The 25,961-nt window shown below is 32.3% G+C and overlaps 3 protein-coding genes across 7 annotated transcripts; 1 reads left to right on the forward strand and 2 right to left on the reverse strand.

Annotated features, from left to right (window-relative positions):
* Positions 1–923: 923 nt before the first annotated feature.
* LOC114173962 (uncharacterized) lies at positions 924–8,542 on the reverse strand. The gene is made up of 8 exons (XM_028058670.2): positions 5,959–8,542; positions 5,155–5,284; positions 4,964–5,052; positions 4,410–4,648; positions 3,710–3,796; positions 2,885–2,984; positions 2,555–2,747; positions 924–2,460 (listed from the first exon to the last, which is right to left on the reverse strand). The coding sequence occupies exons 1-8, from the start codon at positions 8,188–8,190 to the stop codon at positions 1,658–1,660; spliced, it is 3,873 nt and encodes a 1,290-aa protein (XP_027914471.2). The 5' UTR covers positions 8,191–8,542; the 3' UTR covers positions 924–1,657.
* A 5,204-nt stretch (positions 8,543–13,746) lies between these two features.
* LOC114168071 (Survival protein SurE-like phosphatase/nucleotidase) lies at positions 13,747–21,534 on the forward strand. Of its 5 annotated transcripts, none has more exons than XM_028052840.2 (10): positions 13,747–13,941; positions 14,015–14,109; positions 14,189–14,253; positions 14,641–14,684; positions 15,271–15,348; positions 15,603–15,756; positions 16,661–16,834; positions 17,100–17,162; positions 17,230–17,344; positions 20,258–21,534. In XM_028052840.2, exons 1-9 carry the CDS (start codon positions 13,811–13,813, stop codon positions 17,338–17,340), a joined length of 915 nt encoding a protein of 304 aa, XP_027908641.1. In that variant the 5' UTR covers positions 13,747–13,810; the 3' UTR covers positions 17,341–17,344; positions 20,258–21,534. The 5 variants fall into 5 exon arrangements, with proteins under 5 accessions (XP_027908641.1, XP_027908640.1, XP_085524841.1 ...); XM_028052839.2 differs by lacking the exon at positions 20,258–21,534 and adding an exon at positions 18,223–19,819; XM_085668715.1 differs by lacking the exon at positions 20,258–21,534 and adding an exon at positions 17,603–17,890.
* Positions 19,663–20,555, reverse strand: LOC146888534 (uncharacterized). Its single transcript, XM_085668717.1, has 2 exons — positions 20,427–20,555; positions 19,663–20,061 (listed from the first exon to the last, which is right to left on the reverse strand). The coding sequence occupies exons 1-2, from the start codon at positions 20,497–20,499 to the stop codon at positions 19,949–19,951; spliced, it is 186 nt and encodes a 61-aa protein (XP_085524843.1). The 5' UTR covers positions 20,500–20,555; the 3' UTR covers positions 19,663–19,948.
* Positions 21,535–25,961: the final 4,427 nt, after the last annotated feature.

Below are 25,961 nucleotides of genomic sequence, written 5' to 3' on the forward strand. Positions count from 1 at the left end.
AAGTTAAAAAATATTTATATTCATGTACACCAGTCAAAAAATTTATTAAAGGTGAAAAGATAAAAGCAATGAAAAAAAAATGTACACATTTTATTTTCTTGAATGCCAAAAATGTACACATGTCTGGTGAATTTGAATAATTTGTGTCAATATCGATATAAGTTTAGACCATACTCATAGATACATGCTTATTTGTTATTTCTACTTGTAAGTTATTTAAGAAAGGGAATCGGTAATTAATTATTCTTTTTAAAATTCACATCGTTTTAAGGGTATTCATATTACAGTATCCGAATAATATTAAGAGTACGAGGGACATGTCTTAAAATGTATGAAATGAACATCACCAATAAAGCAACGGAAGAAAGTGCTTTTCTTTTAATCGACAAAGTATATTCCAACTAAAACTATGTTTTCCAAATGAATAGCTACATAGTTGAAGAAGGAAACAAGATTTAGATGCAAGCAACTCTTCCCGAGTACCACTTTTTTACTTAATGTATATAGCAACCAAGTTATATTAAGTATTTTTCTTGTAATGGTTAAATCATAGATTACCTTGATAGTTTTAACTGATTTATCTAGAAAATATCAACATATAAATACTATGTAATGTAAATTTGTCTTTTGTCGTTAATTTTATTACTCATTTATTATTATATATATTACTACCAAATTCTTCTAGAAAATTGCACCTAAGTTTCTATATTTGTATCACGTAATAAAAAGTAATTACCATAGCCATTGTCACAATAAAAAATCAGTTACAAAAACATTATTATAATAGAAGTGAAATTGTAAGAAAATTATGCCTACTAAAATCAATTATATATATATATATATATATATATATATATATATATATATATATATATATATAGAGAGAGAGAGAGAGAGAGAGGGCAGTATAGATGCCTGATACATATGAAAAATGTGGACTTTAATTGCAGAAAGTGAAAAAAGTACAAGATAAAAATCTATGGTGAAATACAATTGTTATTTGCTGCACAGTGCACACCAAATTCTACAAATATGGCAGAAATAGACCACAAGCCGAATACAACGAGCTCGAATTGGAATACAAGAAACATAATTCTTGCTTCCCACAATTACTCATTAAATACAGTCAAGTAATATTAAACACATGCTACCAATCTGTGTAAAAAGGGAGTCAAAAACACCACAAAAGAATCTATGTAGAAAATTTGCTCACAGTACAATTGCTTATGCAATATGATTGCTGAATTGCTGTGGACATTGGTGAAAACCCGTATCCACTCTACCACATTCAGATATATACAATAGGAACCGCACAATCGTCTAATGCAACTCAAAGTATTTGCTTCTGTTGAAGAACCGTTGCATATTACTTCCCAGTAACTTTACCTATTCGGGTACATGCAACAGGTCTGGGGCCAGACGAACATTCACATACAATGAAGTTAGCTAATCTTAACCTTGAAAATTCACCCATAAATGACAAGGGACCAAACAGTATTTCCTTCAAAACCATCGGAACGAATTCATAATACCTGATCAAAGCACAACGTAGAAGCTTCAAAAGCCTTGAAAATTGACTTGCACAGAAGCAATGATGCTCTGAAAAAAAACCTAGCTTATGATAACATATGGAGCGGTACAGGACTCGGTCATTCTGCTAGACCACAACAGTATCAGAACTAACACCAGAAGCGTTTACAGCACATACATCCTTCTCATTTTCACATTCAATTTCATTTTTGGAATCAGATCCTTCCTGCAACAAACTCTTATCACCAAGTTTGAGAGCAGAACCGGAGACATCTAGATTTTGATCATTCCCCTTTCTAATATTCTCTTCCAATAAATTCCTTGAAGAAACAGCATCAAGAGCGTCGTCATCCATACGAACCTCTTTAGTAGGTGAAGTATCGGCTGCCTTTGGAGAACCCACCACCGGATTAATGTCGAGCTCTGACGAATCACAGTTCATAGCAGAGAATGAGTGACATTTCTTGTCAAGGTTTTCTTGTGAACATGGATCAGACGAAGAAGTTTCCTGAACCAAAGCTTTAACATTTGGAATATCTTCTGAGTGACTACTCACAGATGTGTCATTAGGAGAAATGGATTGGCATTTTGAAGGAGGATTTAATTTATCAACAGGAGAAGCAGCATCCACTTTATTCTTCATTTCTGGTGCACTGTGACTAGTCCTAGAAGGAGAAATACATTTATCTGAAACTGAATCAGACACCATTTCCTCGGAATCAGATTTAGAGCTGAGAGTTCCATCAACCAAAACTTCATTGTTAAGTTCTTGAGAAGCATCGCTGCATTCATCATTCGTCTCATTAGCAGGATTTGAACTAGTATCATCACTTCTATGACGATTTTGTGGAGTTAAAGAACCCACATCTGACCCATTTCCCATTTTCGTATGGATAAAATCATTGTCTTCATTTCCCATTTTCTCAGAACCTGTCAGGAAAAAGAAAGTAAAATTTACGTACAGGGAAAGCAACTTCTGAAATTTTAGAAACAAAAACAGCAAGAACACATGCGGTTTTATTACCTTCATGTTTTCCTTGTTCAACCAACCGCTTCTGTAACATATCTATACCAGGGAAGACCATCATATTAAGTGACTTCATCTCTTGCCTGAGTGAACTGTCTAGACGTGTGAAGCCAAAAACCGTTGTCCATGTATGTGTGAGTTCAGCAATTGCAGGAATAACTAGTTTTTCAACTTTCAGAGTGCAAAGGGCCTTTCAATCAAGGAGGAACAAATAAGATAAGAATGTGTCAACGTCAATAAAAAATGCATGCAAAAGGATCCCAACCAAAATTTTTAATAAATTTTAGGTACAAAGAAATCACAAAGAACTAGAGGTTCATGGTTTACCGATTCAATGGCAGAAAAGAGCCGGCGGCACATCCCCTGGCGCCTATATACATGTCGAGTTCCAATAAATGGCATCTCTGCTATCTTAGTTCCATGCAACCTAAGACAGGAAAGTAAATACTTACATGTATACTCCCACACTAACATAAAAAATATAGAGAAACATAGATATAGAATGAGAGTGAGAAAGATCAAGAAAACAGCCATGGCCTTCTACCATTATTTAGGCTAAATAAATCGGTAAAACTGAATGTTACTTTAAAAAAGGTTTGAAACAAGAACAAGTGGCTGCCCAATGCCACTCATGCTTTACTTGTTACAAAGTAATATGGCATTGTTGTATAAAAGCCACAGGACTAGGGCACTGCCAAACTTATGAATCCTATCTCCTCACCATTGCCACATTGGTAATTTCTTACACAATTTAACAGACTAGTGAATGAAAAAAAGAAGCTCTCTCTTAAGCAGTCACACTGGTGTATGATAATTAGCAAATTCAAAAGACTAGTCATATAAAAAAGAAAAGCTCTCTCTAAAGCAACTGCAGTATGCCAATGAATATTTTACATTATAATGAATTTCATTCTATATGATTAATTAACTACAATGTTATTTTTTCTTCCTTGACAACTGTCAACTATTCATCTTCCTTAGTTCCCCTCATTTTTCTATGGTAGATCTGTAATTGGGTAGACTTTTCAATTAATTGCAACTGAAAATCCTTTCAGCATCCCAAAGTCTACTATATCTGCAGTTTTTCCTCTTGAAAAGAAAGGTCAGACATCCAGAAAATGAATCCGCAAGGCAAAGTCTGAGTCTTAGTACCTGATAGATGCTGCAGCAATTATTTCATCCCCTTTTTCCAAAATAGCAGCGTAAAATCCACCATAGCTCAACCGGCTAAAGTTTGATCTGAAAGTGAATAGAAGAAAGCCAAAAATAGACAGAGGAACAGTTAAGGCTAGCAGTATCTAGCGGAAAACAAAAATACACAGAAAGATTAACTTTGATCTATTAACACCCCAAGCTACCATCGTTGCTTGAAACCTTTTTTTCCAGTTTCGATTGCTTCTTTCATTTATGATCTTCTGCTTAACTTAATGGTTGGTTGATGAAGGGGAGGGAACGGATATATATTTAGATTTGCTGTCTAGTTCGAATTTTAGGAAGGGAGCAAAATTCCTCATTTTCAAATTTTTGCTCCCTCCAATATTGGGGTGAATTGGAGGGAAGGGAAAGGAGATTTAAAACATTTTGACCAAAGCGTTTTTACTTATGCATTGATATACCCAAAATTATAGAGGTATATGAAAAAAAATTAATTATTAAATCTTTCATGTGCCCACTTCATAACTTAAACTCACCAACTAAAACATCAAAAATAACCCAAAAAGCATAAATGTCCCCTCTTCAAACCCTAATTTTACATCTGAAAAAGCTTTCAAATTTTATCCAGTTTCCACTATTTTTTTCCTTCTAAACTTAAGGTATGATGGTTCATTCATAACGTTTAACTAGAGCTCACCCAGTATTATATAAGACGTTGCGGATTATATTGATCCCACTTCTCCTATCAATAACAGGTAAAAAGCATTCATCCATCACAGCTAGCCCAATAGCCAACTTTGAATTGCATTCTATTCTCTGGGTAATTCCCCTGCAAGCTGCCTCTGAGTCTTCATCTGTTCTATGAATGAGAGACCATGAAAACCCCCCTTCTAGTTCATGCTTGGTACCAAGGTATTTCTTTAAGTGTTCAGAAAGCTGTAAAAGTACAATATAACAATAATAAGAGCAAGTCAGAATCTGGCCTTACCATAGCAGCACAACAAAAGTTCACTTCTATTTTTACTATTCTTCCTTGGAAAATGATCATACCGAGAAACAGTTAAAATACACGATCCTCCAAAAGAAAGTTACTCTAAGAGTGTCGAAAGAAACACAAATTCCATGGACTAGTGCAGAAGTATAAATGGTACACATGGATGCTGAATTATACAGCATGAAATTGTTAAAGAAATATGCATTTTCAAGCTACATTTCAGAACTTGGAAAACCAAAAACAACTGTAAGAGGTACCTCTTTACACTCTTTCCCACAGAAAGAAAGGCTTGAAGTATTCAAGTTATTAGGATGGGTATCCATCTCCTCAGAGCAAGAGTCATGATCTATGCAAATGAAAAGTATAACTTAAATGAAGTCAAAGGAAAACAATAAGGGATATAAACATATTGAAGAAACATCAAGTACAAATGAGAGAAAGTGAATACATTTTTTCTCACATAAGTTGCATGTCCGTAGGACATACACAGATGCATCATCTTTTTCAGAAGTCCTAGTCGCTATGCCACAAAATTTACAGGTGCAATTTGTACAATGCCATTCACCGGGAGGAAGCATCTGCAACAGCATAAATGGATTACTAATGAAGAAAACCATCCTCCCATAATTATCAGTAAGTAATCATGTTACTAAAACAAGGGTACAGAGTGCAATTGCAACAAGTCAATAACACCTCTGTCAAGGTGTCAATAATAGATTAGTTTTTGTGTATAGGAACCCTGACAATACCGTGAGAAAAGCAATACAAAATGCCAAAAAGATATAAAAGAAGTTAGAGAGTCCTGTTGTATCATTGACTTTAGTTATAAAAACTATTATATAGGTAGGTAATTTTTCTTTTACTGCACTTTTCTTCTAGGCGGAAAAACTAAATAATATCAGTATTCAGCATGCACAACTTTTGTCCAAGGATACAACATTTTAGCATTCCTCAACAGACAATGTAAAAACATAACAACTCTTCAGTCCCCTAGATGTCATAGCAATAAAGCTCCCAACAAATAGATATTATCGTCCCACTTCCACCACCCCAAACAAAAATTATACAAACCAAGTGGCATCTGAAAGGGCAACTATGGATACTGTGCAAGACAATTCAGAGAACAATATAAATGTAATATGCTACTGTTCACCAAAAGACTCTGCAAGACAAATCAAAGAATAGTATACAAACTATGTTGAGAAGTGAGAACCATAACAAGACATATGGAGAATAAAATATGCACACATACTTGGATATCCAAGCAGCTCTGATGAAATGTTGATGGACAACCATCACAACAGATTAAATCCCCTCCATCTCCACATATTCCACATGTATCATCGTTTGGATCATTACCATCAATATCCACTGAATGGAAACCAATTTTTTCAGAATGCTCTTGTCTATTCCATGCATTTATTTGGCATTGTAGAAGAGAGACACCGGATTCCAAATATATATTTTGATATGGTTGTGGCAATTTGCTTCCTGCATGAAGTTCAAACTTTGAAACGGTAAGGATCTTACTGCAGCAGCCACAATGAATGCCATCCCTTGTGATCCACCCCTCCAGCAGGACCTTTTTCCGTCTGCGGTACTGAACCTTTTGGCTTAGCTCTACAGTTCCAGAGTCAATTAACCAGGCAAGAACTGTCCTTTTCCCCACATATGGGACAAAGCCATCAGATTCCGAATTTGATCCTTTGTTCGAACTGCGAACTAACAAGGTACATCTTCCATGTTTTTTACTCTTCCGTCCGTGTATATGAGGATCACCTCCAAATGACGATTTTTCTATTCCATCACTTGAGTGATGGGTAGCATTCTGGATTTTTGTGCGAGCACTGGTAATGGTATTTTCGGACATTTTATTTTTCATTGACTTACTTCCCTGCTTTATAAAGGAGCTTAATTTCTCCTCATTGCTGTCACTATCCGTGCTATTCATATCACACTTGTTGCTGGCAGATCTTTTTCTTTGAGGCTCTTTTTCATTACCACTTTCACTATCATATTTTTTCTTCTTCTTTTTCATTTCTTTCTCCATTTTCTTTCTAGTTTTCCTTGTTAGCTGACTGAGCACCTCATCTGCAATAGGAGCAAAAGAAGAACTATCCCCTTTGACCTTGACCTCATTAGCATCATCATTCAATTGCTTTTGAAGCGCATCATAGGCCTTGATGATGGACCAATAGGCTGTACCTGCTGGGTTAATGTAGACTGCATCCAGGTAGTCTCTGTTCCTTCGAGGTCTATAGTCTATAGTCCAACCTGAAGTCAGCAGCATCTCCCTTATTCGCTCTCGCAGTTTCTGTTTTTCTGTACCACTACCACGCTTGATTTTCCCATCTTTTGTTCCTGTGGTGGGGAGTTTTTCGTGCACAGGTGTCTGCTCATCCTCCGAGATTACTTTTTTGGCAGGCTTATGAGTTTCAGTATTTCTTATTCCAGGATTCAGTGATGCGTCACTGTTATCCGAATCCCCCTCATCATCACCCCTACTGTCCTTGCTTGACAAGGATTTTTTGGACGTTATCCGTTTCTTTTCTGGTCTCTTGACTAATCTTGGTTTCTCAACAGGTTTTGTTTCCATGTATGATGAAGGACGACTTGGAACATTCCTCTTAACAGTCTCTTCAGACTTTATCCTCTTGGTAGGCTCTTCAGTTTTTAACCTTTGCCTGCTTTCTACAGGCTTGTGATGATCATAATACTGTTCTGATGGCCCACGCACCTTCTTCTTATTAACCATTACCTTCAAAACACCATTTTTCCCCTGAACCCTAATGGACTCATCTGAATTAAACTTCTCCTTCTGCGGGGATACAGGTACCCGAGTACCATCCCTGTTCATCTTGAACCTACTGTGATCAATATCATCCACTGGAAACAAGCCACTAGGCCTGTCACCATAGGAGTTCTTTCTCTTATCGAGAACTCGTCCACTTGAGCCTGCTTTGAATTCCCTATCAATTCCACTTCTAGCAGCATGCCCTGATCCTATAAACCTTCCTCCTCCGTGACCAACTCCATTATCATCTAAATGCCTCCTCCTTGAGTTTTCCGCACCCATTCCATCATATTCATCAAAATCATACACATCCAACTTACTACGCTTCCTTTCCCTCGCCTCCAAACCTTTCTCTGCAGCAATACCTTCCCCACTACCCCTAATTCGTTCCACTCTGTCCCTTTTCCGACTAACTTCATTCCCACCCCGCTCAGAGGCAGCCAAACCATTGCAAACTCGAATTGTCTCAGGACCAAGCCTTCTACCAGGAGGAATCAGCAGCTCGTCGCTTGATCCAGAATCACTCAGCGAAACGCTGATGTTGGCCCTTTTCTTGGATTCATAGAGCTTCCGAGACGTGGAAGCAGTAGCACCCAATCCATCCCCTTTCTTTCGCACAATTAAACAACCCGAGGAGTTTCTGCTCTTCACCACAACCCCAGAACCACTCGATCTCACGCCTGATTCCATCTACCAAAGCCCCTCGCCCAAAACTAGCATCACCCGCAATCAAAACTAAACCCTAATTCCCAGATCTGAGGCCAAACCAATCCTAATTCTTCAAGGTTCCTCCCTCCCCTTGGACCAAAGCAAAATTTCAACGGTATCTTACCTCGCCGGAAAATCCACGGAATCCGTCCCTCGCAGTAAATTGTGTGATGCGAGTGGGACGCAAGTCCCCGCCGAAGAACCCAAAGTGATCCGAGAGCGACCCAAGCCGGAGAGAAATCAAAAGAAAATTGACAATAAAGATAAAGAGAGGTTATAAGAGATGTTTGGGTTGCGATTTGCAGATGCAATGCCTAGGCCAACATACCATGTTTACCCGTGTTTTCTTTGAGTATAAAAACTCGTTTAACTTGTTGAGATGATTAATTTAGATAATAATACTAAATTTATTATTCAGTTTTATTACCTTTTTTTCCTATTTAATTATTTTTCACTTGATTAATTACTGTGTTAACTAAAGGAAAACATTTTTTATCTGTGTTAAACAAAATTAATTTATTTAAATATAATTAAGATTTAGTCAATATTTAGTCGATAAAGAATAATTTTAAAATATTAAAAAGACTTAAACCCATTATATAGTTCCACAAATGTTCAAATTTAATATTTATAAGATTGTAAATATGGATTTAATCCTTTAAAGTTATTTAACTGAGGACTTTAATATACTGTTGAGACTAAATTGAATTTAAGGAAAATAATATTAAAGTATGTTTAATTAATATATGATAACTTCGTACAAATTAAATAACACATTACATTTATATGACAATAAAGTATATATTAAATGAATAAAACTTTAACATGTGATTTTATAGAGAGAGATCATTACACTATGAATTTCATCTCTAGTTTTCTAAAGAGATATATACTAAATTCTATTAAGAAAGTCTTAAGTAACTAACCTTTATATAAACTTGCAAAGTCTGTTCATTTTAATATTTTAAGTGTTTATATATATATATATATATATATATATATATATATATATATATATATAATTACTATCACATATATTTAGAAGAAGAAAATAGGACGCCATAAATAAATAATGTGTAAGTTAGTTTTATTTCATTTATGTAGTATGATTAACTAAAAAACACAATAAATGGTTGAATATTTCAATTCCAAATTTAAAGATTCAACAAAATAGTAATAAAATGTTTAGATTTATGTTCACTCTCGCACACAAAATAATAATTAGCTAATAATTCATATTATTTTTGTTTATATATATATATATATATATATATATATATATATATATATATATATATATATATATATATATATATATATATATATACTTCTTCTTATAACATCTTATTCTTAAATAATAACATATTAAGATTAACAATATTTTATATATTCCAACATTCCTAAAGTTGATAAATTATGTGGTATATTTCCAATTTGTTTAATGATTTCTTAGAAACCTAGTCTGTCAAAATATCAATCAATTCAAATTTAAATATAATATTTAACAATATTATAATATTTTTATGAAGTTTTTTTCTTGAAAAAGAATATCAATCTTTATAGACACATTGGTACATAATGTAAACAATGTCATACACAACTTTATTGTTAGAGTACAATTAGTTGACATATATAAATGAACATTTCTCTAAGTTAAAGTCATCATTATAAGCATGCATCTACAACTTGTTGTCTTTATGCGACAAAATTACCCTTAAAATGTATATAAACCATCACATCCTCTTATTTGAAGTTATTTTAAGATAAATCACTTTCATAAGTAACTTTTATGTAACTTAAAATTCATATAACAATAACCATTTGTAATATATATATATATATATATATATATATATATATATATATATATATATATATATATATTATTTATTTATTTATTTTGAGTTTGATTTTCTTTAGCACACAAGTTTTTTTTCATTCACTTTTCAATCAAAGAATTTGCTAGTTTGCATACTATCATCCAATTTCTTTAAATACATGCATACTTTTAGTGAGAGGAAAATATTTGATTTTTGATCTTGAAACCTCAATTTTAGTAAAGTAGCAAAAGATGTAATATCATTTATTTTTCTACCACTACTATTTTAATGTATTATGTTCTCTACATCAATTACCATAATTATCATATCATCAACATAAAAAAATATGAATTGTACCGTTTATCTGTAACTAAGTTATAATATTAGTAGTTATTATGTTAATATGTATATACAAACACGTGAATATATATAACTATACTCGTAACATTGTTTTAATTTGTACAATAATTTCTTTAACTCATACAGTTTTGCTATGTATATCCAAAATCTCACATCCGTATGGTTGATCTATGTAATTTGTTGACTCAAAATACTCATTTGGTCTTTACTTTTGTGATTTTTATTTAATTTGGTTATCATTTTAAATTATTTTTAATTAGGTTGTAATTTGTTTAAATAATTAACGTATATGAATAATATATGTCATATGTCACTTTTGTAGATTTTTTTTTTTAACTTAAAAAATTATTTACGTGTCAAATCAATATTGTGTCACGATACCCACTATTACATGTCAGTTAATGAGTATGTCACAATCTTTTGTTCAATTTAATTTATATATTTGTTATTTTTTAATATAGTCTGTTTTACTTTTTTAAATATAACAGTTTTGTTCCTTGAGACAAACTATAATTTTTATATAAATGTTATACCAATACTTGTATTAAAATTAACATGTGAATTTTACAAATAGTATATTCAATATATAATTACAGTAAGAAAACATTTAATAATTATATTTTATATTTAATAATCGAGTTTAAGAATTATATTTAATTTATAATTAAATTAAATAATTTATAATTGAATTTCAAAAATAATTAATAAAAATATTAATTTTAATAAAAATATTAGCATAATATTTAAGCCCAAATTAAAATTGAAGAAAACATTTAATAGTTATATTCTAATAATATTATAATAATTATAGTCTATTTAATAATTGAGTCTAGCAATTATATTTAATTTATAATTAAATTTAATAATTTATAATTAAATTTTTAAAATATTAATAAAAATATTAAATTTAAAAAAATATTAGCATAATATTTTATCAAAATTAAATTTGGTTTAAATGTGGAAAAGAGAAAATTGTTTCATTTTAATAAATTTGGGACAAAATTAAATAAAAATAATAAATATAAGGATTAAATTAAATAAAAAAATGATACAACCACAAATGACATTGATATTGACTTGATACTAGATAATTTTTTTAGATTAAAATAAAAAAAATTAAGAAGTAATTTGTGACATGTATTATTCACATACGTTAATTATTTAAACATTGTTAGATCAAATTAACAATTAAAACTTAATTAAACATAAACTAAAATGAAAATCAAATAAAAAAAATTAACAAAAATAAGAAATAAGAGAATATTTATTTAAGCTTATTCACTCGTACAATTATTAAAGACGTTTTACACCAGTGACGAATCTTGACCAAAAGCGTTAGAGGGGCCAAAGTAATATAATCTTGAGATCATTAGTTTCAATCATTAATATAATGCTTCAAAAAATGACTTATTTAACTGAACATTTTTTATTATTAGTATAATGTTTTAAATTATGTGAAGAGGTAAAATCTATCTTGTTTTAGTCAATAATTTCCTTTTCATCACTCTTAGATGATTAATTTATTCTTTCATTCTTTATCAATATACCTTTTTTGTAAATAATACTAAAAAATAATTGATCATAATCTAATAAAAAATTGAGACACATGATTATTAAAAGAAAAATATATTCATTATTATTAATACATAATACACATTATTTTTTTCTATATTCATAAAAAATATATACAAAAAGCTCACGAGATAAAAAACAATGTTTTCATTATCAAGTAAGACAAGAGACGGGAAAGTAAGAGGATAAATGAGAAATAAAATGAGTTTATGTCTAACTTTTATTCTTTAAAAACAAAAAGAAGACATATGAGAGTGAGAGATTATTACAATTTGTTAAAATAAAAAATCAGTGAAAAGGAAAATAAAAATTATGTTAATAAATATTTGGTTTAGTTACTCTTTTGATTTATGTTTTCGTTTAAAATGTTAAGTTAGTCCTCCAATATTTTTTAGTCTCAATTTGATCTCGATTTTTCAAAGACTTATGTAATTTGGTCTTTTACGACGTTAAATTCCTTCAAACAGATTAATGATTTTTTCATTAAAATTGAGACTCTTAATATAGATGCTTTGTTTGATTGGTGTAATTATCCTATTCCTAATATTAATTTTTAAATAAAAACAGGGACAAAACAAAAAATTAAACCTAAATATTTTTATTTTTTATTATATTTAATTTTATATTTTATTATGTATTTAGATTAAATATTATGTTTAAATAAAAATAAAAAAATAAAAAAAATTAATTTTTATTAATCTCTAATATATATTATCTACAATTTAAAAATTTTCAAATATATATATATATATATATATATATATATATATATATATATATATATATATATTCAAAATTTGGGGGCCAGCTCCTCGCTGCCCCAAGAGCTCCGCCTCTCTTTTACACAATTATTCAAAAAGACGTTTTTTTATCTCCAATTGTTGAAAGTGAAAAAAATGAAACAAAAAGCCTAATAGAAAATGACTCCTATATATGCAACTAAACAAATTATTTTATCTATAATAATATATAAAGGGATTCCCTTTTTTTTCACTTTTCAAAATACCGATTTTATTTTTAAAATATAATAATTTATTAAATTTTTAAAAATTAACCGTTATTTTTATAAACTTTTTATAAAATCAAATGTCTATGCTTCTTTTCTTCTTTTTTATTTATCAATAATTATTCTTTTATCTGTTATGATATATTTCACTTTATTTTTAATAAATATAATATATATATGTATATATATATATATATATATATTAACTTAATAACATTATAATATTATCACCTACTAATAATATCACGCATATTTAAAAAATGTATACACACAGCGCGCCTGTGTTACGCTAGTTGTAATTAAAGATAATATATTTGATATAGTAAAATGTTTGATTTTTGTATAATTACAACATAATTTTAATATGTTTATTTTTCTTTTTATATACAACAAACAAAATCATTTATAACAATATATTAATGAAATTTCTCTTTTGTGTCTATATTTCAAAATACCAATTTTACCCTTTAAATATAATAATTTATTAAATTTTTAAAAACTAACTGTTACTTTTATAAATTTTTTATAAAATCGACTATCTTTATTTATTTTCTACTTCCTTATTTAATATATTTCATTTTATTTTTAATAAATATAATTTTAGTTTATATATTAATTTAATAATATTATAAAATTATAATCTAGAATATATGTCGCAGCTATTAAAACAACATAACACATATTTAAAAAATTGTATACATAGAAATCATAGTATATGTTTACGCTGCTATATAAAATAATAAGAGTAATATATACTTATTTATAAAAAGTTTATAATACCAAGCATTTGATTATATAGAAACAAACAAAAGAAGAAAGAAGGTGTCTGGCCATAACCGGTGATATGGAGGGGGAAAAAATAGGCACGATTCTGATCACCAACGACGACGGTATCGATGCTCCTGGCTTACGAGCACTGGTTCAATCGCTCGTTTCCACCGATCTCTTCAACATTCAAGTATGCGCTCCCGATAGGTAACATCTCCATCACCGTCATTTCTAATCGATTCTTTCACCATTATACCAATTTTATTTTTCACTTTTGCAGCGAGAAATCAGCTGTTAGTCAGAGCATCACCTGGCTCCAACCAGTAGCCGTTAAGCAAGTGAACATGGACGGAACCACCGCATTTGCGGTTTCTGGTTTGTTTCTCTCTTCCTCTTCTTTACACAACTTCATTATTATTTCACGTTACAACTAATTTCTTGATTCTCTTGACAGGGACGCCCGCTGATTGTGCTTCTCTAGGGGTTTCCAAAGCTCTCTTTCCCACAGTACCTGATTTGGTAGCTCTTCTATGCTATGCTATGTCACGCTTATTCCGTTTTAGTTTTGCTCTATCGCATTTTTTACTTCATAATTATACGGCTACTGCTTATCAAATTTTCAAACTATTGATTGACGGTAGTAACTGTTGAATTGATTGATTGCATTGTTTTGCCATGCCTCACTAACTAGTACGGAGTGTATTCTGGAAGAAGGCTTTGTTGTGTTGTTATTTATAGGTCATTAGATTTCTGGCTGTTTTCTTAACCTAATTTAAATTCTGCTCTGGTGCAATGGCGTTCTCTGCATGTAGGATCTATTTGACTGAGCTATGCCTAAATAGTTAAATAGAAAATAAAAAGAAACATCCAACCAGTTGCTGATGCGTGTTATATCCATTTCTTCAGGTAGTCAGTGGCATAAACATGGGTAGCAACTGCGGTTATCACATGTATGTACCATCTTTTCCCTTGGCATCATCTTAGCAACTTTTCTACTTGTAAACTTCAAATGAATCTCTATGAATTTAGAATGAAAGCATGTTTGCCGAGAAACAATGAAGGGGGAGGCAGGATACAAAGCCTTCTCCCTTTTGCTAGGAGTAAGCAATTTAGTCATGTAAAATTTGGTGTTGTTCCTCTGACAACTATCTTCATTTGTTATGACCTTTTTTTGTTGCAACTTTTATACATGAGGGGGTGATCTGTATCAATTTGATCTTAAAATCTATATAATATGATGTAACCTTTTTTTTTTTCCTGTTGGAAATGATCTAATTTCCCGAAAAAGTAATTTATAATTTTCTGTGCTGCTTAAAATCTATCCCGAGTAAAATCCTGGACCTGATTGTAACTGACGTAAAAGAAGGTCGTTAATGTAATTAGTTCATCCTTTGGAAAATTTTCCGTTGTCTTCAGTGTAAGCATTGAAATGAAAATGATGACATTGAAATTCCTTGAATTTCCTCTCTAGTTGCTTCAGTAGTTATTATTACTTTGTGAATTGCCCATATCATTACTTAATAGCTCCCTTTGCAGTGTTTACTCGGGTACTGTAGCTGGAGCTCGAGAGGCCTTCTTCAATGATGTACCATCCATCTCCATTTCATATAACTGGTATGGCATATTTGCAATCTGCTTCTGCTGTTCTATATTACTGGATTTATCTTGAATATTATTTATTCGAAAGTTAATTTTGAAACCATTTTGTTAGCTTATATAATTGTGAGTGTGACTTGAAATTGAATGAATCTCGAGTAATGTGGCTCTTCGGTGATATTAACTATTTCAACATGCTTTCATCTATATCTTACCATGGCAACAGCTTTTCATTAACCTGTTTCACCGTTTGGGGTTTACTTTATATTCAGGATTAAAGGAAAGAGTAATCTAAATGACTTCACCCTTGCTGCACAAGTATGCTTACCTATCATAAGTTCTGTACTGGTTGAGGCAAAGAATCCCAGCTACCCTAGAAAATGTTTTTTGAATGTAGATGTGCCAAACGATGTTGCTAACCATAAGGTATATTACAATTATTTTCGCAATCTGTATGTTTTCCTTGTGACTAAGCATCAATATGATTATTGGCCTTTTTTCATAATTTCTTTTAAATTGTATTGTCATTGTTATTGTTATTCTTGTGATAAAGGATCAATATGATTATGGGCATTTTAAATTTTCCTTGTGATAAAGTTTTATATTGTTATTCTCAGTAATTGTACAATAATAATTGTAGATTTGGTATCTTATTAAGGATAAAGTGTGGTTTACATAATGAACATTGATTACTTATCAGCATAATTTTATTATGTCTGTTAAAAGATAATTCTTTGTTTTAAGTGAGAAACATTTTTAAAGGTTTTCCTTTGTTTAAAGTGGAAAACCCAGGAAAAAAACTCAAGAAAAAAAAAAGCCAAGATAGTGACACGTAATCATCTTCCAACCGGTTTTAACTCTAATTTAACGGGAGGGATCACATTGTATCCTTTTAAATAAAATGGAGACTAAATTAAGGACCAAAAAAATTAAAGGATCAAATTTAATAAATCCCATTAATATTGAGACCAAAAACTAATTAAGTCGAAAAGTAAAAACTATAACTGATAAGTATTATGTTACACAAAATTGTATGAAGATAAAGAACCATAATTAAAAAATTTAATACCGATAAAGTAATCATAATCCTAATCAGCCTAGAATTATGTTGTTTTCTTTTTCTGTTGATATTGTATCCCCACAGATGCATTCATATCTAAGGCTTGAGATATTGTTTTAACTTATATCCTATTTATTATTCTATCTAATACTGAAGTTAGAAGAAACTTTATAAAATACTATCATTTCATAGCTAACTTTGCTAAAAAATATAGTGCTCTGCTTTGTCATGCAATCCATTATAACTATTTTTTTTTTGGCCTCTACAAAGGGTTACAAGCTAACTAAACAGGGTAAAAGTATCATCAAGATGGGATGGAGACAAGTCACCTCTGAGACAGAAGGACAAAAAATGTCCTCTGATATGACTAATACAGATGCAGAAATACCAAAGAATTTTGACCCATCATCTATATCACCCGAGCATCTTTTGTTTGCAAGAGAGGTGGGTCGATTTCGTTTTTCTTTCTTTTCATTTTCTTGAAATGCCCATATTGTTATAAGTCCCACAAAGTTGAGTCTTCTGCTTAAGTATGCCGTGGTTGGACTGTCTCAAAAAAGAGCAGAAAATGTAAGCATTCAGTTTTGTCATCTTCTGAAGTAGCAGTGGTCTCGTGAATCTATATGGAATCCCTAAATGATCCTGGGATGCACATTTCCTAGTCCTCCCCACGAAGAAAGTGATGCAGTGATCTTTTAATCTTTTGTAGGTGAGAGGTTCCGTAGTTGATGACGATGATGATACAGACTACAGACGTTTACTGGAAGGATATGTGAGTAAATATAAATTTGAGAACAAAAAGGTTAATATGCACATACTAAGCATTTTCGTTTTTTCAGATCACTGTTACTCCTCTTGCTGCTGTCTCTAATGCGGAGGTAGATTGTCAGGACTACTTTAAGAATTGGTTACAAAGTGTCCCTGAACTCTCCTCTTCATCATGTTTATAATGGTGTAAGTCCTATCATGTATTTGTAGTTTATGTGTTGCTTTGATTGCAATAGATTGCTTGCAGTAGCTGCTTTTGCTTTTACATTTTTAGCATCCTTGTTTTAAGAATGATTATTATTCTTTCTTAGATGAATGGAAAATTTTAATATGATGTGTTTTAAAGACACCACTACTAATGACATGTAAGGGTTACTATTATGAACATGTGTATTTATTAGTACCCTGCGTAGCTCATATTAGTTGCCTTATTGTGATTCCCAGTTTAGCACTTGTCATGCAATCAATTATAGGACCCCTTTTTCACAGGGCGTAACTTGTGAATGCTTTTCATTTGCTGATTACTCTGGTACACTGGAAGTGTTCACCACAACATGTTGCTAAATCAATTTTTTGATCCTGAGCAATTTGGTTGCTTCGGTGTGCTTGTCATTGGCCAATAAAGACATTTCAATAGTGTTGTCTAATTGATGAGAGATTCGTTTCTATAATCTACTAAGTAATTACAAGTCGCTCATTTTTAGACTAATATAATGGCAAGTATTCTTGTTCTGTCTTCATCCACATTAATTGCTCAAGTTATTGCTTGAATGAATAAAAAATTACTATATCAACTTGCAAAAAAAAATTACTATTTCTTTCTTACCCTACTCCTAGTTTGCGTTGATCTTTTCCCTTGTCTGTTTTTAAAGGAGTCTGTTATTTCCAATATCTACTTCTATCATAATTTAATGGACACATCGCTGATAATGGACCACTGGTCGTTTGTTACAATTGGATGAAACGTACTGGCAAATTCTATTATGCAATTATACTTGTAGGGGATGGCCATTCTTTGCTGAAGCTATTCATAATTTTCGAATACCTGTTTGAATTCCATACAGGTTTGAATACATTGTTTATTCCCGAAGCGAAGTTATGCCGTTTATGGTGCATATTAATTTGGGAACTAAATTTGCAATCCCGTGACAATTGTGCGAATCTGAAAATAAATTATAGTTTACCGTAAAAGTTAGCATCTTGTTGACCTCTCTTCCTTTACAGACTATAGTTTTCCTTCTTTCATCCTTAATATAAAAGTTAAGGTTGGTTCTTTCTTTCATTTTGGAGAAATTAATCCAGAATGTAAAAATTACAATTCTGAGATGTTTTGAAACGTATTTTTTTCTTTATGAATTGTAAAATTTACATATATTCATCCTGAAAGAAGACAAGTCTTGATTAGTACAGGGTGAGAAAGTTGCTCCCTAACACGTATTTTTTTCTTAAACTACACTCAGCCTCAGGTTGTGACCAATTCAAAAGTAAAATTTGGTCGAATTACGAATTAAATTGACTGCTGCTTTTTATCACTAGGAGTAGTTCGGCCTCATCGTTCTAGTCAGGTATTGTGATTTGTCCAGTACAGAAAATCAGTTTTCATCGGGAAAAAATCAATAAATATATATTTTAGGCTTTGAATTATTATCGTCTAATTTTTTATCTAAATATTTTTATCCTTAGATAAGTATTTCATTCGGATAATGATACTTTAATTCATTTTTTTGACCCATTTTTAATCCATCATTCTCATTACTCTTAGATTATTATATCACATCACTACAAAAAATTAAAATAGATGATCTAAAGGTTGAGAGTGGTGAGTTAAAAATGAGTCAAATAAAATAGATTAAAATATCATTATCCATTTCAAAAAAGCAAAAATATCATGAATATTATTCTTTTATAGATTTTTTTACCAAATTAGTCTTGAGAATTATAAAAAGGATTACCATATATATAGAAGATTATAATGGGACAAAAGGATAAATATAGAGATAGTTTGTTCTTATCATTAACTTGAATATTTGGGAGATTTATTGACTAAAATTAAGTTTTAATATATTTTTAGTTGCTTTCAAAATAAATATTATCAAGTTATAAATTTTAAACAAGCATTCTAATAAATTTAAATTATAACTATAAAATGTTCTTTCTAAAAGAGAAGTTACAATATATCAGCTTGCTGATGGTACTATGCTAATTTAACCTTTAGGATAAATATTTTAATAAATGTTACGTTATAAGATGTTACCGTAACTGTTATGCAAAACAAGTTAGATCATAACAAATTCGAGTTTTGTGTATCAGGCACGCCTAAACTCCTCACTTGTTTGTGCAAATTAACATTTATTTAGTTTGTGCAAATTAACATTTATTCCCGTGCAGTACACATGTTTGATCGTAGGTTGGCTATCCATTCCACATACCTTTCACACATCAAAATCAATAAGGAAAATAAGGGAACAAGCTACCATTTCAACAACAGCTTAAAATAGACAGCTTACCAATAAAAAAACCCTTATTGAACTTCTTTAATTTGTTTTTCAAAGCTAAAATTTTCTTACTGGGTCACTCCCCTCCCCCCTACAGGTTTGGAAGCATTTAAGCACAAAAAAAGATGGATGTTTAGACAAACTCTTCATAAGACAAAAAAAGAAGGAAGAAAAGGAAGAGTATCGTTCTATGAGTGGATGCTACAAAAGTTTAAAAAAGAAAAAAACACTCTGTATGGACATCATAAATAGTTTATATATATGTACATTATGATTCTGTTTTTGTGCATAGCCCTCATCTTTTCAATGGCAAAGAGGAGTGAGATTCCACTAGTATTGACCAGAGGACGTGGACGTCTTCATAGGGGCAAGATTTGACATCTTCATATAGAATGTATATGCCTCTTCCTGAAATATTTAGACAAAGTTATGAAAATTTGTGATTGGGAAGGAAGAATTAAATAAATGATGCCTGCGCCTAGCTAATAGGACAACAAAGGGAGATGGAAAATACTGGTTGTGTGAAGAAAAGCAGAGAAAGAATTCAAATGATGAGGCATTGCAATCTTGTACTTAATTTCTCTAAAATCTCATTGAAATGCAGGTGAAGGAAGGAAGTGTGTTGCATGCAGTGAAAGAGTGTTTGAAGAATAGAAGAAGAAGAAGAAGAAGAAGCATTGTGCTGAATACAATGTGAAGAGATGACAAAAGCATTTCTGGAAAAAGTAGGAGTAAGAGAATAATGCAGGTATGGAACGTGTGATGGAACATACTCTTTTTTTGAGTTGAATGCATCCTGAACCAAAGCTTCTTGAGTGGAGAGATGAGGGATTGCAGCCACCCCATTTGGTGAAGTGGGTGTGGCTCATGCAGGTGTAACAAACATGAGGGACATAATAAGAAGAGGGTGAGAGAGAGATAAAGAGGATACCTCTACACCCTTTGCTTAAACAAGGGTGAACATTTTGCAAGGTCGCTTTTCATGTTTTTAGACATTTTTACATTCCCTTGCAGGCCAATCATGAAATTCACATTTGTTGCTGGTACATTGTCCCTTTCGAACCTCTTATCCCTTATAGAAGAAAAAGAAAACACTCCACCAATCAGCTTTGCATCTCACACTTTCATGACCATAAGAAAAGAAAAATTAAATAAAATAAAGAAGCCTCTCTTGGTATCCCTTTTTTCCCTTTCCCTAAAGAGTGTTGGTGGTGGCTTATGCCTGAAGATAAACTTCCCTTTTTTTCACCATCATTTGGCATCTCTATTAGAGGTAAAAGGCACACATGGGGGAAGGTTTCTATATTTGACACATAGACCCTCCTCTTGCATATTAAGCAAGTACAATCTCACTTTCATGGAGTCTCCAACAAGGCACACCCAGCTTTGTTTCCTGTTATTCCACCTGTTCCTCTGGGGTGTCTTACAAGAGTGAACACAATACTCACTCTCTCGAATGTTTTGCTGACTCAGCTTCCACACGTCACTTCCATGGATATCATTTGACTTCTCTATGTATCACACTCCTAATGGTAGTAGGTACGTACCAAGCTATCAATAATTATAGCATCAACAAGTATTCTAACTTTTGGGCACAACTTTCAAAAGTAGGTTAGAATTCTTAAATTAATTTGGCCTAGAACTTTGAAAGTGGCTTAGAATTCGTAAATTAATGGCCTACGGATTTGGGTTAAACTTTTTTTACTAATTTTAGTACGATTTAATTTTGGTTTATTCGAGGTGAACTTGTAGTGAATCTGATTGACACACCAATTCACTTGTAGATAAATGATTATACAATTTTTTTTTTATTTGGATTGTGTGGAACTATTTTTTTAGTCAATATGTTGGATTGACAAATGCAAACATATTTTTTTTGTTTGTATTTGGGGTTAAGCATTATTTTAGATTGTATTGAAGTTTATTTAGATTTCAATCACAATTATAATTTAGTTTTTTGGGACTAAAGAAAAAAAGTTGTATTTTATTTTAAGTAGGTGAGCCAACCTTTGATGAACCAAACCAGATTCAGATTTTTTGATTCATTAATAAGTGAGTTAGGTTGGATTAATTCATTAAATGCCCAATCTGTGATGTGCTAGGCCGGACCAAACCGGATAACCAGTTTTGAGAGTTCTACTTTCTGAAATATTATACATTTCAAACTCAAACTTCTTGCTTGAACCACCAATAAGTGGAAAAATAAAGCAGGGTTTAGTATAGGGAAAAGTTTACCTAAACATAGTTTAATCTCACTTTTAAAATGGTGATGTGAAATTGAGGATCGTTAAGACATGCTACTTGCTTTGCTTCTATTCTTTTTAACGATTCTTTACAACAGTAGTTAGTGCTCTGTCCTTTTTTTTTTCTCATTAAATATTTGACATTTGAATAAAGAAAGAGGAATGCAACTTTATGAATAGATTAGTGCTGCTTAAGGGTACAAAGAACTGGACGAGATTTGTTGAAGCTCTATTCAATTGGTTAAGTATTAAATTAAAAAAATACATGGTTGAACGGAAATTATGGTAGAACGTTGGCCCACAGTTTTGTATATTTCAGTTAACACTTACAAATTTTAGGGGGCTAACAATTAGGGTCTGGTTTGACGGGCCAACCCGCAGACTTGCAACAAATACGTGGGATGGACTTAGAAATTGAATTCATAAGCCCGTCATAGTCCGACCCACATTGTGTATGTTATGAATATGAATATGATAAAAATATTGAATTATCAATTTATCATCCAACTCCCCAAAGTCTTTACTTAATTTTGTGAACTTCTTAAAGTTTCCATATTTTTAAACATTGAAAGTTTTATCATAACAATTTTAAAAAAAATAAATAAATAAATAAGTGGGCCAGTCCGTGGACCCGCAAGCCAAGTGATATACAGGATGGACCAGTGATTACAACCCGCATAAATTATGCCGAATAGAATGAGCTAGCTTGTGATGTGCGGGTTTTATGCGGACCTGTCCTAAACGAGTCGGGCCATCCCTAAAAAAAAATCATCATTTCATTAGATGTAGTAATTTTCTTATAAATTCAAATGCTACTTTATCAGAGTATAAGTTATTATGCAATTTTCTATATAGGATTTACATGTCTTTCTCTTTTAAATAACATTGTCTTTCTTTTTGAGCCTTGACATTCTCCTCTGTAGTTTAAATTTAATAAACTACTAAATGTATTAAAATAATTAAATCATTTACAGAAAAAAAAACCCATAAAAATTAACCTAGTATATTTGTAATGCGGTAGTTGATTTTTAACAGAGTTGAGCTATTTTTATTTATGGCTTAAATACTTTTTTGGTCCTCATTTTTGTAGTGTTTGTTGCGAATGGTCCTCATTTTGACAGATGTTTAAAATGGTTCTCAGTTGTACAAAATGTTTAAAATGATCCTCATTTTTGCAATTCGTGTTTTATTTGGTCATTTTCTGTAACGCCGTTTAAATCATTAACGGAGCATTGTACAGGTGACACAGTTTGTATTAGGGTGTGTTACATGTACTGTACATGTGTGGCAATTAGATATTTGAGGATAAATAAGTGAGCTAGGGTTTTGGTAAGGAATGTTTGGACAGTTGGTGAGTTTTGGCAATCTTGTTCCTCCATTCCTAATTGGTGTTGCTGCAATCTTCTTCTTCCTGCAATCCCATTATATAGGTATGTTACGGTCTCAATCTTCTTCCTTTACCTCTGGTTGTAATCGTTGGAGGCAACCGTGTTGTATCACTTCGTGCACTGTTGGTGGTTCAACGAGAAATGGATTAATCCTGATTTGTAGCTGCGGAGAGATGGCAGCTTTGAGGATGCCAAGAACTCCAAAGAATATTGATAGAAAATTTTGGGTACAATCTGTTTTTATTTTTGTGTTAATAATAAATTGGTTTTAATTTTTGGTTGATTGATTTACAGAGTGGTGGTTCCAATAATGTGGGCTGTAATTTTTTCAAATGGTGGTGTTGATGAAAAGGATGTCATCATCATGACACAAAGGAGGCATATTAATGATTTGAAGAACTCATTGAAGGTTTTTGAGAAGAGACTGCAATTAGTAATTAGGTTCACTTGTTATTGTATTATTTGTACCGTTATTGTATTATTTGTATAGTTATTGTGTGTAATCTTTTAAAGTCCATTTTGTTTTGTACTATTGTTAAATGAAGAAATGAATTAGTTTGATTATGTTGATATTAGTCCCAACATGTTAAAAATGACATCTTAATCTGAGCATTGAAGTAAATGGTATTGATCTAAGCTTAGGAAAAATTAAATTGATCTAAGTCTGAAAGAAGTTCATAACATTAATTCATCCTCATCAAAATGCACTACATCAATGTTTGACAAAAGTGAAATTGAACGAAGTTCAAGGAAAGTCAAAATGCAGTACATCAATAATGAATTCTACATCAGAAATTCTAACAAATAACTAAGACGTTTGTAGATGCTATCATGACCTCCTTCTAATATGTAGTTAATTAGGCATATGTACAGTACACATAACACACCCTAATACAAATCGTGCCACATGTACAATGCTTCGTTAATGATTTAAACGGTGTTACAGAAAAGAATCAAATAAAACGTGAATTACAAAAATGAGGACCATTTTAAACATTCAGTAAAAATGATGACCATTTTAAACATTCTGTCAAAATGAGGATCATCCACAACAAACACTACGAAAATGAGTATCAAAAAGGTATCTAAGCCTTCATTTATTTATGAATGCAATTATTGACGAGAGGAAGTTTATGTACTAACTAATTAACTAAAAGATCAAGTATCTTGCCAAATAAAACGTAACAGAGAGATGCGAAGAGGGTCTAAAAAATCAACACTTTCCTTTTGTCGTCTTTTATCAAGTATATTTTGCCATAATTGAAAAAAATAATTGATGGTTGGTAGAAATAACTTGATGAAATCATTTGATTTATCGCATTTTCTTCATTTTCATAGAAATTTAAATTAAAATAAATAAAGAATATATAATTAATTATTAAAATAGCTTTTAAATCTAAAATTTAAAAAATAAAATATACACAATTTTTTTTAAAACAGTTTAAAGACAAAAAAGATTAAGGATAAAATAGAAATATTGAAATGTAAATACAAAAGAATATATTCTCTTATATATTATTATAGATGTTTTAGGTCTCGGAACTTTATGTCGCTTTATGTCGTAACAACGATTTTGTGGAAAATTTACTCAAGATATTTTGGATACAATTAGAGGTGTCAATTTGGCCCCTAGCCCATGGGCCAGCCCTGACCCACTCTTCATAAAGTCCCCTTTTAAGGGGCCCCCAAATGAGGGGGCCAAAAAAAAGCCCCAGCCCCCAAAGCCCCCTCTCTAGTGGGTTAGGGCTAGGGCTAAGGTGGGTTAGCCCCAAATAATACTACATTAAGCCAGAGACAAAGATCAAGTCGAGCGACCCAGACGGGTCCGATGACTCGAAAAGGTTTGACAACCCGGACGAGCCCAATGACCAGGACAGCTCTGATGATAAGGACGGGCTCGACGACCAAGATGGGCCCAATGACCAAGATGGGCCCGAAGACCAGGAAGGGCCTGACAACACGGACATGCCCGACAACACGGACGGGCCCGACGACCCAGACGTGCCCGACTACCCAGACGGGTCCGACAATCCGGACGGGCTCGACCAGTCGGATGGGCCCGACGACCCGAACAGGCCCTACAACCCAGACGGGCCCAACGATACAAGCGGGCTCGACAACACGAACGACCCAACGACTCGAACGGGCCCGATGATCCATACAGGCCCAACGACCCGAACGGGCCCGATGATCCATATAGGCCCGATGATCCATACAGGCTCAACGACACGAACGGGCCCGACGACCCGAATGAGTCCAACGATCCGGACGGGCGCGATGACCTGGACGAGCACGATGATAAGGACATGCCCGACGACCCGAACGGGTCCGACGACCCGGATGGACCCGACGAATCAAAAGGGCCCGACGACCTAGATGAGCCCAACGACCAGAACAGACCCGACGACCTAAACAGGCCCGACGACCCAAACGAGCCCAATGACCCGGACGAGTCCAATGATCCAGACAGACCTAAGGACTTGAACGGGTCCGAAACAATATTTCATATTATTCTTTAGAAAATAAATCAAACGTACGAAACAAACATTTAAAAAAATGCAAGAAACTTTCATGGAACTTAATGTAAACAATCACTCTTAATTAAGCAAACACCTTTAATAAATATTGGTGTTAAAATATATTAAATTAAAAAAATAGTTTAAGTTATATATTAATT

The sequence above is a fragment of the Vigna unguiculata genome, chromosome 2, assembly GCF_037176805.1.
Source record: "Vigna unguiculata cultivar grain cowpea cultivar isolate G323 ecotype 2 chromosome 2, ASM3717680v1, whole genome shotgun sequence".
Classification (NCBI taxonomy): Eukaryota; Viridiplantae; Streptophyta; class Magnoliopsida; order Fabales; family Fabaceae; genus Vigna; species Vigna unguiculata.